Here is a 16,203-nt window from a genome sequence, read left to right on the forward strand (position 1 = left end):
TCAATTGATGGTGTTGTTGTCGTTGTTGTAGCTGTTGTTTTGGTCTTTTAGTATAAACTTGTTTTATAAGTTATTTGGCAAATCGCAGGACACTTGATAAAGAGTAGTAGCAATATTACAAAGAGTTCAGCGGGTTTTTTTACGGTGGGAAAATATTGGGGAAATAATTGCAAAAAAGGAAGGCACTGCTAATCAGTTGTCATTTCAATGGAAACCTTTTTAGTATTTCATACACGAAGTCAACGTAACTGAACAAAATGTTCAAGCCTGGTAGTGAGAGGATAAACGGACAGTGAACGCTTTAAATTGAAGCCGTACTTATGTCAAGGCTAGAGATTTTCCAAGAAGCATTTTTGCCCTTTTCATCTAATATCTCATTTGAAACGCTAAAAAAGAAAACACTTCTTACCAAGTATGGCGAAATAACTTGTTTTTGTATCGAGACCCAAAACGTTGTCAGCTGTACATGAGACAGTTTGCAAATTGACCCTGTCAGGATTTTCTACATTTAAGGAGGTCTTGTCTAAATTACGTAACACTTGATTTCCATTTTGTAGCCAGGTGATCGTAGGGTAAGGAACTCCTTCCACTTCACAAATAACAGTTACACTTGATCCTGCGACCAAAGTTAGATTGCTACCAATGTCGAGGTTGATAGCGGTAACTTTATCATCCACAAGAACCTCTTGGCTTTTCGACTTGATCAGTGGCTTCTTACCAACTGTAAGAAACAAAACCTATTAGCTAACAGGATGTTATCTTAGCCTATGTTGTACAAGATGAATATCTCAGAATTGACTACTCATTCGATTGGGTGTCCAAATGAAATTCCACGTGAAGCAGCTATTAACCAAACAATGTCTGTAGAATTTCACGCAAACCACTAAATCACCTTTCATCAACCAAGGGCAGCGCATGTAAGGGTTCAATTCTTGGACCTTAAGACTTTTTCAACTTTATGAAATGTGTTAATTCCGCTCACCATGACTGGTCACATAATTATTTTGTTTGATTTTAATTGTGAGTAGTTTTTGTTCTACACTGCCTTGATAAAATTACTCCTCTAGCATGTCTACTTGTAGCTTTAAATTAAGTGGAACTTTGCCAAAGAACCATAGCTTATAACGGATCTATTACGAGACAGTATGTTGAAAACGTTGTAATGAAACCTAAAACAGAATGCCTGTATGTATCGTGCTTAAAGAAAAGAGCTTTTATAACATTGGCAGTCTTGGTTTAATTGAACCTGATTATGTCAATAACAGCATATCAAGGAGCCTTTTGAGTTTTTTTGGATAATGTTTAGAGTATACTTGCCTCTTACAGAGAGAACCGCTGACTGACTATCAGAACCTAAAAAGTTATCCGCTGTACAAGTGTATCGCCCCGCATCCTCCAGGGAAACGCTCTGCAGGTGTAGTAGATTGACTTGTGAAATGTCCAGTTTAACGCCATCCTTACTCCAGGACAGTAATGGTGGAGGCATTCCTCTGGCCATGCACTCAAGAGACACGTTACTTTTGTCAATAATTGTCAGCTTCTCTCCTATTGTTAGGTTCACTGACACGCGCTGCAGTATTTCTTGTTCCTTTGTCGAGAACAAAATTCTTGGCTTGACAGGTTCTGAAAGATAAATAGAAAAACAAAACATCATTAATTTGGACATGAAATGCTCATTAGAAAATTGATTCAAAGCGCTCAACAACAACGATACCCAGGAAAGATAGGTTGTTTTGATTTTAAAAGCCGCGAAGTCATTAATTCCACGATTCAATCCCCAGTTAACCTTTTCTTCACTCAAAGAAATTAAGTAGACACACAAACATTATTAACATCAATACATTATCAATATTTTACTGAAATTCCTTGGAACATCAGCATTTATAATCACATCATGGCTAACTAACTTTGTCCTTTGAACTAATCTCTTTTAAAATTCTATTACGGATTGGAGGATTTCGATTAATTTTGTGCTATCACTACTCAATGCTTCTTGACAAAATGGGAATCTATACCATCTAATCAGATACGAATGTCCTGGGGCTAAACCTCCACAGGATGACTGAGTATTGGACTTTATCTCGTGTAAATTAGTTTCCCTGTACAAGTCATCCTTGTAGGTGAGGGTACCTACTCCCTTGTTAGATCTACAAACCATACCGTCACTCAGACGGTGCGAACGGTGAACGGAGCCTTATTGTTCAACTTCTTACCAACAAAGGTGATGTTTGACACAGCTGCTGCCTGTCCGCCCGGACTGGACGCCGTACACATATACAAGCCCGAGTCAGACCTTGCAGCCCGCACCAATCTTATTCTTGTCTTGCTCACGATCAGACTCTCCGCGTTGGATCCCGTTATAGCGGTGAATCCTTTGACCCAGCTGATCTTGGGTTCGGGAAAACCAGTAGCGACGCACGCGATAGTCACGAGCGTGCCGGTAAGTGTGGTTACCTGGCTGCCAATTTTGACTTGGAGAGGTTTGAGAGTTGGGTCAAACACTTGGATGGAGACGTTTGATGAATCAATGACTGGAAATATGGGCTCTGTTGGAATAAACACAAAGGAGATATCACATCCGTCTCGGCGTAGCTAGTCCAAGAAAAGTTGATTGGACGAACAATAGATGAACCGATAAACCGAAAAAAAAGTGTCCCTTTCTAAAGTTGAAACTGTCAAGCGATCAATCTCAGAATTGAAAAAAAAAAACCCTTATGAGTGAAACTGTGAATCAGTCATTCAATAAAATTTGGAAATGTGAAATACACGAAAAATCATATATGTGAACTGCGGATGAAATAAAAGAATCGTAGTTATGAACGTAATTAAAGCAGTTGCGAAAAGAAAGCCCTAAAAACAACACGTTTGAATCGGATTCAATCTCATAAACCCTGTGAGCTGTTCATTTTGAAATATAAGAAAATAGCTAAGGCGAAAGTAAAACATTTTTCGTCATCCAGTGATCATTGATTTCAAATATAAGTAAGACATCTCAGCCTCCACAGTGGTCAGTGTTCACCCAAATCACTTGTTACTTACCTAGAACAGTTGTATACGAATCCTCGCTGGTTTCTCCAGCGATGTTCGTAGCAACACAAGTGTAAACACCATCATCCTCCGGAGTCATCTCGATAATCTTCAAGTGCCCTGTGACCTCGTCAATCTCAAGAGTATCACTGATCTTCACAGGGAGCCCATTGAAGAGCCAGGTGGTGGTTGGAAGCGGTACCCCTTCTACTGGACACGTTAACACAAGATCCCTTCCCTCTATAATGCTGACGTTTCCCCCGATGGTCTGTTCAACTGTTCTTCGGTCATCTGTGGCTACCAGGTTTGTTCGGGAAGTAATGATACGTGGCAGAGTGGCTGTTTCGATTGCACTATCTAAAGGAGAAAGAACCAATTTCATTATGGGCTATAGATCTCTTGCGAGTTATGGTTGATAAGGACGCAGAGCTAATCAACTATCGTGTATAGAATATCGAGAACGAATAAGTGAATGACCATCGCAGGTATGTACGCAACTTAAGTAGACGGGAAAGGAAAGCGTGAATAAATTCAGGCTTGAAAGGGATTCGAACCCATGACTTCTGTGAAACCGATGCACAGTAGCTGGTCATTTTGTTCAAGCCTGAATCTTTTTTTTTTTTTCACGTCAATAACTGCGACGCTGATTCGCTTATTCATTCTTTCATTGACTAAGTTTGATTAATATTCTACTGAAATAAAACGGTTTATTTCGTTAATACATTCCTATTTTAGAGTTCAAGGTGATCATGCCGAGGGACTGGCTGAGAATACAACTTCATTTGCGGCCGCGTTTTGTAAGGAGTGAATACGTCGTTTCCAATCAGTCAAAATAGTCGCTGGTGTATTTAAAGTTGTTAGTTCAGCTTAGTTAGTGTACAGGCTTCTGAGGTAAACACGATGAGGTTTGCAATGTTGCAAATCTAATTATATTCACTGACCAAAAATTGTAACCGTGGAATTAGCGACAATGGAGCCAGCCAGATTCTCAGCCACACAAGAATAAACTCCTGTTGCGTTTGTGTCCATAGCGTACAAAGTGAACAGCGTGTTAGTGAACTGCAAGGCCACGTCATCTTTCCTCCAAGACACGCTGGGGCTGGGAAGACCTTCAGAAGCGCACACAAGTGTGATGTTGCTGCCAACCAATGTAGTTATGTTGGTGCCGATGGTCGTTGTGTATTCCACTCTGGTTATCAACCTCACTGAGGATTCACCCATTGTGATTGTTGGCAAGGTGGGCTCTGTCAACAATTAATACGAAGTAACCATGAGAGAAGTTTTAGACTTGAAGGGGCAGTGTCATTTAAAATATGCAAAAAACATATTTCATCGATCGAAGTGTTAAAATAATAGTTCCGTTTTATAAACGGTTACGTTACTAGTGCACAAAAACTAGTATTTAATTATCGTTTGATTTGGATGGCCATGATGGAACTGGATTGTAACCGGTAAATGTTGACTTTTTGTTGCAATTTCCTCTCATGTATTTCGGAAAATTGCCAAAAGCTCATTATGGTCTGTTCTTCCTTAGAGAAATCACTTGATATTTTCCCTCAGTGTTCTGATAAGTGTTCATATTTAAGGAAAGGTGCTGTTTCAAGTGCTTGGACAATTTTGACCAAAATACAGTGTAATTCCTGCGATGGTGCCCCTCTAATAGACAATACAATCGAAAAGACATGACGTATCAATAACATCCTGAGGTTAGTTTATACTAAGAAGTGCAAACGTTTAACATAAGAACTGATTTCACTAAGCGTTCGCAGTTCAGAAGAAACTCGACGAGATCAGTCAACCAAGGCAACGCATTTTGGCACATAGAATCTGATTGCTCACTCAGTTTTGGCTTCCTCGCACATCGATGGTTGCAACCAAAACAACAACATCAACAAAAGTAACCTGAAGGAAAGAAAATTCTTACTTGTCTAGTTTGCGGCCCAGGATCCAGTTATTTAAAACCCAATTGAGCTAAAGCTGGGATGATGAGAGCTTTCTTAAGTTTAATTAGAAATTAGTAAAGGTTCTCTAAAAAAGATTTTTCTTTCCTAGTTTTGACTTGGACTTTCCTTTACTGTAAGCTTACAATTTGTTTTTGAAAACATTTTTAATGAGCTGAAGATGAAACTGACCTCGGAAAAATGTAATCGCCGATTAGCATTAATCCGCTTTCAAACAACCGGGACCAGATATAAGTTAACTCACCAATAAACGTAACGTCAGACCAAGAGGCATCTCGTCCTAAAGGGTTCGTAGCAGCACAAGAATAACGTCCCGAGTCAGATTTCGCACTGTCCTCACTAAGCACCAAATCGGTACCGCTCTGCTGTTGTAGACTCTGTAAGAGTCTTCCGTTTAAAGTCCACTTCACTGTAGCTGCGGGGATGGCGAACACTGGGCACTCTATTGTAAGCTGTAACGACGAGTCATTGTAAATTATCAAGATAACTGATACTAAAACCAGATCCGAAGGAGTACTGGGCAAATTGCACAAAATTAACATTGTGGACAGAGCAAACTTGGAAGGAACAAATATATTATTTGTTTGCCCTCTCCAGGTCCAAAAATCGTTTCATTTATCAAGCTTAACGACAAAATCAGCACCTTTTCTAGAAGGTCTGTTAATCCTTCCCCTCTGTAGGGCAATATTGATTGATTGATTGATTGATTGATTGATTGATTGATTGATTGATTGATTGATTGATTGATTGATTGATTGAGTGATTGATTGATTGATTGATTGAGTGATTGATTGAGTGATTGATTGAGTGATTGATTGAGTGATTGATTAATTGATCAGTTTATTTATTTATTTATTTGCTTGTGTTTCTAATAATTATTGCTGTTACGATTTCTTACAAATATGAAATAAATAAAGTAAATATGAATGGCAAGGAGACCTCGCGAGGAGACCTCAAGTATGATTAGTGCTCACCAAATAGGCTCAAAAAGTATTCCTGTTGTGGCCAATTTTGAGTTTGGGAGAGGGTGTACCCGTAAAGTAGGACAAGAGAGAATCCGCAAGAATCCCTCTGGATTAAATATCAAACTGAATTCAAAGTTGAGGTATTGCACCTTTGTCTTGGTGAATAAGCGCACATTGTCGCCAATAGTGACTTTGACAGGGTCTCTTGACAACAAGGACTCCTTGACACCAACGGAACCAGTAACCCATGTGGATTTGATAGTAGGTGGAACACGTTCTACAACAGAAAAAAGAAACGGATCGTATGTACTCAACGTTACACTAACTTTACGGGCGGGCTTAAAACTGCTACGACGACGATCTTATTAGCGGAGCTCCGCGCCGAAGGTAAGCGCGCGGAGCCCCATGGGTAAGAGAATTAAGTAAAGCATCCTTTGGTTAGGTTATGGCGTCACTTTGGTCCGTCCGTCCATACCTCCGCCCATCCATGTAAGCCAATGTGAAATGAGACTCCACTTTACCCTGTGCTGTAACCCGCGTTTTTTCCGGCGGATTGCAGCTGGCGAGCTGCTTTTTAGAAAAGCAAACGGAAATTTGAAGAAAGCTATAAATTCATGTTTTCGTTAAATATGTCGACAAACGTGGAAAGAAGAGAAAGAGAGAGAGAAAGAAAACGAAAAAGCATGCGATGAATCAGCAAAGATCACAGTAATTTAAAAGACAGCCACTGGCTAATGCCAGCCGTAAAGACAGAGTATTTTTGCCGTACTACACTGGTATACTAAGGGGTCATGGGTTCAGTCGAATTTTGATCAGGCTTTCGTTCAGCAAATGCTCAAGTTGCGTTCATCACTGCGATCGTCTATTACCTGTTAAAGATTTGACAGCACCTCTCGGTTACGAACACTCAAGTCTACCTCCTATAGATTCTGTGCTTAAGAGATTTTACCGTATATATTAAAAAAATGTCACGAACCATAAAACGTCACGTAAGAGAAAGCCGTGACAGATCCACCGCCATTGTAAGCCGTACATCCGTAGACCTCATCATCTGAAGACGGTTGTGAACCTCTGATAACAAGCGTGCTGCTTGTACCATTGTACGGATAAATGAAAAACCCTAAGCGCTCAAAACGCCGATCCAGGAGTTCATTTCCTTTCACCCAGTCTACCTTAGGAGTTGGAAAGCCAGACACGCGGCAAATGAGATCGATGTTTGTTCCTTGGACTACTTTCAGGCGCGTTCCTATGGTAGCCACTACAGACTTTCCTTCTTCAAAGGATTCCACCACCTCATTGCTTGATTCGATCACTGGGGCAATGGCCGCTGCAATGGAAAATCAGAACACTTAAAACATGTATCTTTTTGCTCTAAAAATATAGCGGATCCGCGCGATAATAGAGTCTTTAATTAAAGTTTTCCCTTCTATTGGAAAACTAGATTCATTTCACTAGTAGCCTACAAAACAGGGCCGATTACCATTTGACAACAAAAACCGGAATTTTCGGTTGGAAGTGCAAATGGTGCAGGCCATTCCACCGGAACGTTTCCGAAAAAATTGAAATGCTCAGATGTATTCCTCTTTTCCTATTCCAACCGAAATGACCGGAAAATTCCATACCATTTGTCAAAATCATGCTCGGCCCGGTCCATTTTCGCGAACTTTTCAGTTGTAATTCAAGATGGCGACTACGGCATGGCGATGCACACGTTGTGAAGCAATATTTTTTCGCAACTACTAAGTATCTGAATCATGACTGTAGAGGTAAGTAAATAATCAATTTTAACTATTCTTAATTTTGAGGGGCCAAGCTCTTGGACGTGTAGAATTGTAGCGGAATCATGCTCAACAACTGTGCCGCCATTTGGTTTCATTGTTTTTCGTGAGCCGCAGTGGACTCGGGCCAGCCAAACCGCTTAAACTGGAAAAAACGTACCATATGAAGCGTTCCATTCCAACCGGATTTTTGTGCAAATGGTAAACGTGCCAGGCGTTTATTAAATTTTTCCTCTACACAAGCGACCGATCACTTAAAAGCTACTCAAAATGGCCGTGGTTTAAGGAAACACATCGAAGATCAATTCTTTTTTTGTCAGGGCTACCTCTATAGCGGTTTTCAACTTAGCGTCGAAAGTAATTTCGCAATTGTTTCGGTTTTTCTCTAATGCGCTTCATAAATGGTTTAAAAAACCTTGCACCACTTTCTCATCATTGCTTGTTATCTACTGCCTTTTGTCGCACTTTAAATTCGATAAGTAAGAAGAAGCGCTCAAGCTATTCAAGTAATTAGTCATACCATTGAAGCCCGAAACAGCACCTCGCCGTTTATACGATCAAAGTCTTTGGCCAAAAATAGGCTCCCCACTGCCACTCACTAAACCGGATAAATTAACAATACCACCTTTCCCCCGTCAATGGTCATATTAGCGGGTTAGACCTGCATATTATACGCACATTTGACATTCAGTTTGGTTGTTTTTCTGTCCTCTCCGCCCACATTAGTTGCGAGACAAGTGTAATCTCCAGAACTATCCTCCCTGAGAATTCCTAAGCTCAGCTTAAATCCGGCACCCACGGTTTTGTTCCCTCGCAGCCAAACGATCTCCGGTGTTGGTATTCCTTGCACAGTGCACGTCAGTTCCAAGTCAATCCCATCTCGACACAGTATGTTGCCTCCAACAGCTTCTGTGAGCCTTGTGATGGTTTCAATTTTCAAGTCTCTTCCAGTCTCTGTGATCCTGGGCTTTATGGGTTCTTAAGAATGAGAGTAATTATAACTTGAAATATTCTTTGTGAGCGTAAACTTGTTGTATACTATATAGTGTGTATTTGAAAAGGACGTTTTGATGAAACAACAATCCTGTCCTGTTTCAACGATCTGCGATTGATTCCTGGGGCTTAACCTATTTTGTAAGTTGCTGTTGCTGCTGCTGTTCTGTTACTTTTCTTCCAAAACAACGAGAACAGTAAAATGAAAATGAGGATGAAAGAGAAGTGTACAAGGATGAGCATAGAAGATCATGAGAATGATGATGATGATGATGATGATGATGATGATGATGATGATGATGATGATGAATTTATGACGGTAAGGAAGCCGTAATAGTGATTGCAATCGTAAGGGATATGGTAGTGGTGACTGAAATGACGACGGAGTTGATGTAAATGATGGTGATGATAATGACAATGACGATAATAATGATAAACGATAAAACGTAATAGGACGTTTGCTATGTATGATTTTTATTTTACTCACCTATAATGTCAACCATAGTAGAAGACGTTGTCCTTCCAAGAGTATTGTTGGCTGCACATGTAAATGAGCCACTGTCACTCCGCTCTGTGGTGCGAATGATGAGAGTTTCGTTTGCAACCGAGAACCTTCCCGAGGTGGTGATCTGTTTGCCTTGTCTGAGCCAAGAGATCGACGGTTCAGGGATTCCAGACACGGGACACGTGATCTCCAGACGAACACCAGGCAGCAATGTTACACGTGTTCCAATTTGGACGGATATAGGCTTCATGTCAGTTATTCGCTCTACAGAATTAGATGCGGCCTCAATCTTTGGAACTATACCATCTGCAAAATAATGCGTTTCCATTATGGTGCAAATCTGACAGCAATAATGATACGAAACTTTTTTATAAATGGTTCTGGCCCAACTTTACTTATTAAGAGTTAAACAGTACACCATTGTTATATAAGTGACCTTTGCCGAGCGGACTAAACCGTAGTTTTAGATAATGGTTTCATTAATTAAGGGGTCTCATTTACCCAGGGGTACGCAATGGAAGAGATGAACTTTTTTATGAAATTGCGAATATGCAGTACTAGTATAAGGATACAATATCTTCAGTTGCTAAGATATTGTTGATGTTAAGTTTATCTAAACTTTCACGTCCAATAGGCAACAAAATTACCCCTTATCAAACGACTGATTAAAACATTTCTAAGGGAATGCAGAATGAAATTTTACCATAGTTCATTTGAATTTTATATTAACGACGCCTGTTTTACGCATGCTTCACGTCAATTATGAAATACTCGGGAGAAAATCTCTATTATATTAAATAGAGTGTTTTCACATGACGTCACGGCAGCCATGTTGGTGTCCCAAAGCAAAGAAATGACGGCCATGTTGGTGTCCCAAACTGAACCTCTGGGAATTGAACTCTATTTTTATGCAAATACTTTATTTTGTTTCAGTAAACCAATGTGGCCGGTAGTCACGTGAATGAAAACGCTTTATAGGCTTCTTCAAGATTTCTTAGCCACTCGATTCTTTTTCATATACATCAGCCTCTTTTACTACGATATCATTTGTTAATTCGCATTCGTTTTCAATATCGTGGTGCGAGCAGAATTGTACACACAATGTTTTTACTTGTATTATTTCTTAGTTCGTCATTTTAATCTGTAATTTGTTTTGTTTTGTTTTTATTTTTGTATACAATTTGTCTCTGGCGAAAAAATAAAATAAAATAAGTACTCTTCGAGGACAATTTACTGGCAGTCTTCGAAATCTTTGGAAATGCCCGGAAAGGGTTGGAAATATTCGACTAATTACAGTAAAAAAGCTAAATATTAAGTCCAACTGCTTTCCCTAATATGCACTATCATAAGGAAACAATGTTATTTAGTAGATAGTAGAATCGTGACAACTTAATCCGGCAATGGAACCAAAAAAGCTTCCATTGTCAGTTCGAGGTATCAAGATTCCACAATGTCCATCAGTATGGGTGGAAGATCGCTGGAATCTTGAAAAAACAGTATAGATACCCTAGGTGACAGCATAGGGGCAAACAAACAACGCACCTAATACTGTCATGCTTGACGCAATCCTGTCTGCACCTCCAGTGTTCGTAGCAACGCACTCATACTGGCCAGCATTCTCTGACGTTAACTGCTTGATGGTTAGACGAGATCCTTCCGATAGCTGTGAGATAATTAATTGTCCCCTTCTTTCTCCTGATGTCACCTCTCGACCATTCCAGCGCCAGTTTATTACGGGGGGAGGGGTGCCGCGGGCAATGCAATTGACAGATACATCTGAGCCTGAGAGAATGTATAAGATGTCTCCAATTTGAATGGTGACTTTCGTTATCCCTGTGATGGACTCCACGGAGCTGTTTCCAGACGTGATTTGAGCACTGCTCTCACCTTCAAGGTACAAATAATTTATCTCTTCAAAGAAACATAATTAAATTGAGTACTGCTGTCGCCTTTAAAAGGCAAAATACATTTATCTCTTTAAAGTAACAATTAAATTATCTGTCTTCTTGAAAGAGTTGAAGCCTACTCCCTTCTAACATTACCACAATACAAACGATTTTCCACAACTTGTCACTTGGCGAAACTAAAAATTAACTTTAATAACTGCGCAATTTTTCTAAAGAGCTTTTATTTCAATATCTTCAGTGCGGTTATACCTTTTTGTCCACAGACTGAAAAATTAGAACCACTTTCTACAGCATAATAAACTGTACCACGGGCCACAGAAAAGAACCGCTTGATATCAATACTGGTGACAGTTTAGGTTTTCGTCAACATTTCGTACAACAAAATAAACAGAACATCAGGTAAGTACCGCTCAGAAGCTTTCACTTGAATGATAACAGCTAAGGATTCAGGCAACAGACTCAAAGGGTACGTCCACACAAGCGTCTAATGTGCGTGAGACCATTAATTTGTTCAGAAACCCCCCACAAAATTGAGGAATGGAGTTGACAATCCTTGTCTACTTGCTTGGGAGGAGGGGAAGGAAATAAATACAAGAAAGCTGCCAATCGGGCCTTACTTAAAATGCTGATAAAAGAAGATTCAGTAGCTTGTCCAGCACCATTGCTAGCCACACACGACACTTGACCCGTGTCCTGCAGATGAATACCATTCACAATCAGTGAGTTGGACCTAGTGTCGATCAAAAACCGTTCCGACGATTCCACCAGGCGATCGTTTAGAAACCAAGTGACTTGAGGAGCTGGGAATCCACGGATGACTGGACAAACGAGGCGAACAATGAGTCCTTCGACAACTCGCAAGTCCTGGCCGATCTTGACGACGGCCTCTTCAATACCCTGTACGCCAATCACACGTCCCGTAGATGATTCGATTTCTGGCTTCTCATCAGCTTAAAACAGAGAGAAAATAAATTACGTTTAATCTGGTTACAATTTTTAAAAAGTTTCTTTCTGTGCTGTTTTTGAGGGAGGGAGTGGGGGGCGAGGTGGTTTATTTGTATACATGTTTATTTTTGTGTGTGGTGTGATGAGCGCCTTACAACTTTTCAGGTTCGCATTCACTCCCTCCGCTTCGTCTAGCAAAACAGACCATATTAAACTTAACATTAAAGGACAGTGATGAGAAATTCGTGAAACGAGATGTGGCCTAGTTCACCAAAATATTGTTATTGCGGTTCAGAAATAACAGAATAGAAAGGATATCAGTTCCTAAAAGAAAGCAATTCCCCTTACTCTGATTAAACCGTATTCCATTCATTCTGCTATCAGGGATAGAATGAACGGTTTACTCAGGGGCCGTTCACATGAGCCCGGTTTCTGAGATCTCGCCTCACCACTTAACCACTTATTTTTCATATGAGAGGGCGGGCTGGCTCGATGGTCGAGATCTCTGTTTTTCCAACCGGGATCTCGGTAACCGGGCTGAAATTTCTCATATGGACCCAAGACAAAACTCGTCCAGGTAACCGGGCTATGAAGAGGCCCTCAGTTCTCTTCTTTTCGAAAACAGAATAAAGCCAAAAAGACCAGAAATACCGTCGATTTCGTGTATTTCTATTCTGGAAAAGTCTTAAAAGATTGCGAGGTAGGTTTTTAGTCATACGGGACTTCTGAAAACGAATTTTGTGGAAGAAAGCTTCCTTACCAATTACTCGGAGTTCGCTACTGTGGCTGAACCTGCCAGCTCGGTTGATTGCCTCACAGGTAAAAACTCCAGAGTCTTGAGTTGTTGTGTTCGTTATTTCCAGTCTGTTTCCACTGACCGACAGATCTTCACCGTCTTTCTTCCACTGAACTGTCGGAGTAGGTAGCCCGGATGCAAGACATGTGATTATCACCTTCACGCCAGCCAGCAAGGTGAGTTGATCGCCAATTTTCGCTTCTAGTATTTCGTGTTTTTTGAGTTGCGTTATTTTCTGGTTGGAGGACTGTATTCTTGGAGGGTCGGGAGCTAAGAAAAGGATAAGAAAAATATCACTTTTTGATGAAGATGTGGAACGAAGCTGGAGATCTAAGTACGTTACCAAACAAAGCTTAAGACAACGTTGTCCACTGGCTCAATAAGAACCTCGTACTTAGATTATCCCACTCTTTGGCAGAAGAGGAGGGCAGTTATAAACAAAACTAAATTTTACTAATCACTACCCCATATAATGATCCAAATGCTCTATTTTTGTTTAAAATTAACTAGTGTTAAACATCCTTGGTTACGGATGGCCAGGATTGCAATGGATTATAAGTTGAAAAACAATGGCAAATGTTTTTTAAAGTTGTTCCTGTGTATTTTGGAGAAATCACTTACAAACTGTTAATAGTTTGTTCTTTTCAGAAGAAATAACAGTTTTTCTCGGTACTCTAAGAGCAATTTGATGCAAGAGAACAGGTACCTTGTCAAACATTTTAGCCGTTTGGACAAAGACACAGAGAAGCTTCTCTGACAGTGCCGCTTTAAAAACTTACCCAAAATCTCAATGTTTGATGACTTGGAATCCCGGCCGACGTTGTTCCTAGCAGTGCACGTGTATACTCCAGAGTCCTCTTTTCTAGGTTCACTAAGTGTCAACGTAGAGTTATCTTTACTCAGTAACACAATGTCCTTAAAGTCAGAATTTTTTCCTTGAATTTCCCAACTTATAGCTGGTGCTGGGTCTATTGAAGATTCACAGCGCACTTTCACCAGGGTCTCGGAGATGACTGTCAGCTTGGTGCCCACGTATATCTCCACCTCATTAGTTTCTTCGTCCACGATTCGTATATCCTGAGTGCCATGTTTTATGCGCGGAGGGTCCAAATCTGTAACAATGAAAACAAAATGTGTACGTTTACATCTCCTTGGAAATTTGTGAAACAACGATAAAAAATTCCTCTGGTATATGCTTTGTGCTATATAACGCGAATACGTAACGTTCCCAAAGTACAATTCATAAGTACCCTTGAGTTGGCCTGTGCACGTGTGTTGTGCCGTGCCGTGCCGTGCCGTGCCGTGCCGTGCCGTGCCGTGCCGTGCCGTGTCTTTGTTGTTGTTGTTTTTTTTTTTTGTGCATTGCTGTTTTGTCTTGTTTTGTGTTGTGTTTTGTTGCGTTGTTACGTTGTGTTACGATGCGTTACGTTGTGTTGTGTTTTGTGTGTCGCGTTACGCTGCGTTGTGTTACGTTGTGTTGTGTTGTGTTGTGTTGCTGTGCCGTGTTGTGCTGTGCTGTGCTGTACTGTGTTGTGTTTTGTTGTGTTGTGTTGTGCTCTGCTGTGTTTTGTGTCGTGTGTGTCTTGTGTTTTGTATTGTGTTGTGCTATGTTTTGTGTCTTTTCTATCGGTGTACGGAAAAGTGCTAAAAAAGGATATAATCTGAAGGATAAAATGTTACTTCTCCAGTTTCCTATACCTTCAACAATGACAGTCGACTCTGCATCAACTCTGCCTCTATTTGTCCTTGCATTGCATTTGAAGGTTAAAGCATATCTCTTGTCGATGTCGCTTATAACAAGATCGTTTCCAACTTTAACAGCCTTGCCAATGACAGGCCTTCCTTGGCTTGTCCAGTACACCATCGGGTTACTAGGCCCCTCTACGGGGCAGCGGATAGTCAACGTTGCACCTTTGTAAACTGTGACGTCAGCACCTATCGTAATCTCGGCCACTTCGTCGTTGGGTCCAAATGTGACGTGGCCGTCAACTTTGAGAATAGTGGGTAAAGATGGCACTAGAGAAGGAAAAAATACCGCATGACACATGCTTGGAAAAAAAAAAAGGATTTTCACATGTAACATGTCCTACCACGGGTAAACACTGTTTCGTTTGTTCAATCGTTGCGACAAGTAAGACCGAGTTGAACAATATTCAACTGTGCAGCTCCACGAAAAATCCAATTTCGTTGTTGCTGCACTGCACACATTTTTCCGAGCACCTTTTGCCGCGACTTTGTTGCGAGACAAGTTGCAATATATTTTTCCGAATGTAACACCGTCTGTTTTCACAGCTGTTATTGGTGAGGTCAGGTGTGGGAAAATTAAAGAAGTATAAAACACCTTATTGATACTTAATTTCGCTATTTTGGCGGGACAGTATCTAGCGGGGTTTTATTTTCGCGATTTCAATAGGCAAACATGAATAAGGGCGTTAAATTTCGCGATTCAAGCGTTCTCAACTTCATTTTATTTTCAAAAAGTCTGAACTTTTCAACTTTTTCTAGCGATTCAGATGAAGATGATAGCTAGATTGTCTTCTCCAAATGTAAAATCTTTGCAAATTAACGTTATTTGACAACAGAAGATACACAGTGGAACTTACCAGTAAAACCAGTTAACAATTTGTGTATTTGTCGCTACATATCCTGTATATGTTGTTCTTATTACATGTTAATCTTTTTTTTTTTCTGTGATTTGAATTTTCTATATGGTTATTAAATTTCGCGAGGATTTTTATTCGCGGGTCTTAAACGCGTCGGTGAAATATCTATTCGCAAGGTCTTAATCCTCTTAGATGTTTGAGGGAGCAGGGGTGGCGCAGTGATGAGGGCACTCGCCTCCCACCAATGCGGTTTTTCCCTCTCCTCAAAAACCAACACTTCTAAAATTCCAATTCGATCTGGAAAGTGTCCCCAATTAGTGCTCCGCGCTAAATACATTGACACTTAAATAAAGTGATTTATTTATTTTTTATTTTATTAAACGCTGCTAAAAGGCCACTTAGTGGGTCTACGCACTGGTAATATGTCTCACTAAGTAGGGTTAACAAGTGTCATCAGTGTGTTACTCGCAAATGCTGAGAGACGCCTCAGACGCGACTCCGTCTATCGCAGGCTCTAGCATTGAAGTCACATAACGCATCTACCGGCTGAACGGTAGCGGCGAAAGACGATTTCCTAGGACCTAAGTAACGGGATTACGTGGAAAGGAAATTCTGAAAGGAAAATCCTGGTCCTTCAATTTGAGGTCGAATATAACATACTCATGCCGTCCAAGGCTTGGAACAATGAATTGACACCAAGAGATTGCGAATCAGAGACGCTCT

The 16,203-nt window shown here is 40.5% G+C and overlaps 1 protein-coding gene across 7 annotated transcripts in view; it reads right to left on the reverse strand.

The window, feature by feature from the left end:
- Positions 1-16,203, reverse strand: part of LOC146489865 (hemicentin-1-like) — a 73,102-nt gene that overhangs the window by 49,301 nt on the left and 7,598 nt on the right. For all 7 annotated transcript variants that reach the window (XM_085111457.1, XM_085111383.1, XM_085111313.1 and 4 more), the window contains exons 6-20: positions 14,576-14,893; positions 13,657-13,989; positions 12,842-13,147; positions 11,754-12,086; positions 10,772-11,116; positions 9,212-9,535; positions 8,410-8,709; positions 6,930-7,280; positions 6,103-6,230; positions 5,233-5,440; positions 3,969-4,271; positions 3,040-3,384; positions 2,214-2,546; positions 1,318-1,623; positions 410-721 (exon numbers count right to left, since the gene is read on the reverse strand). In XM_085111457.1, coding sequence (XP_084967583.1) covers positions 410-721; positions 1,318-1,623; positions 2,214-2,546; positions 3,040-3,384; positions 3,969-4,271; positions 5,233-5,440; positions 6,103-6,230; positions 6,930-7,280; positions 8,410-8,709; positions 9,212-9,535; positions 10,772-11,116; positions 11,754-12,086; positions 12,842-13,147; positions 13,657-13,989; positions 14,576-14,893 — 4,545 coding nt within the window. The remainder of the gene's footprint in view (positions 1-409; positions 722-1,317; positions 1,624-2,213; positions 2,547-3,039; positions 3,385-3,968; positions 4,272-5,232; positions 5,441-6,102; positions 6,231-6,929; positions 7,281-8,409; positions 8,710-9,211; positions 9,536-10,771; positions 11,117-11,753; positions 12,087-12,841; positions 13,148-13,656; positions 13,990-14,575; positions 14,894-16,203) is intronic.

The sequence above is a fragment of the Pavona decussata genome, unplaced genomic scaffold (assembly GCF_977016875.1).
Source record: "Pavona decussata unplaced genomic scaffold, jaPavDecu1.1 SCAFFOLD_2, whole genome shotgun sequence".
Taxonomy (NCBI): Eukaryota; Metazoa; Cnidaria; class Anthozoa; order Scleractinia; family Agariciidae; genus Pavona; species Pavona decussata.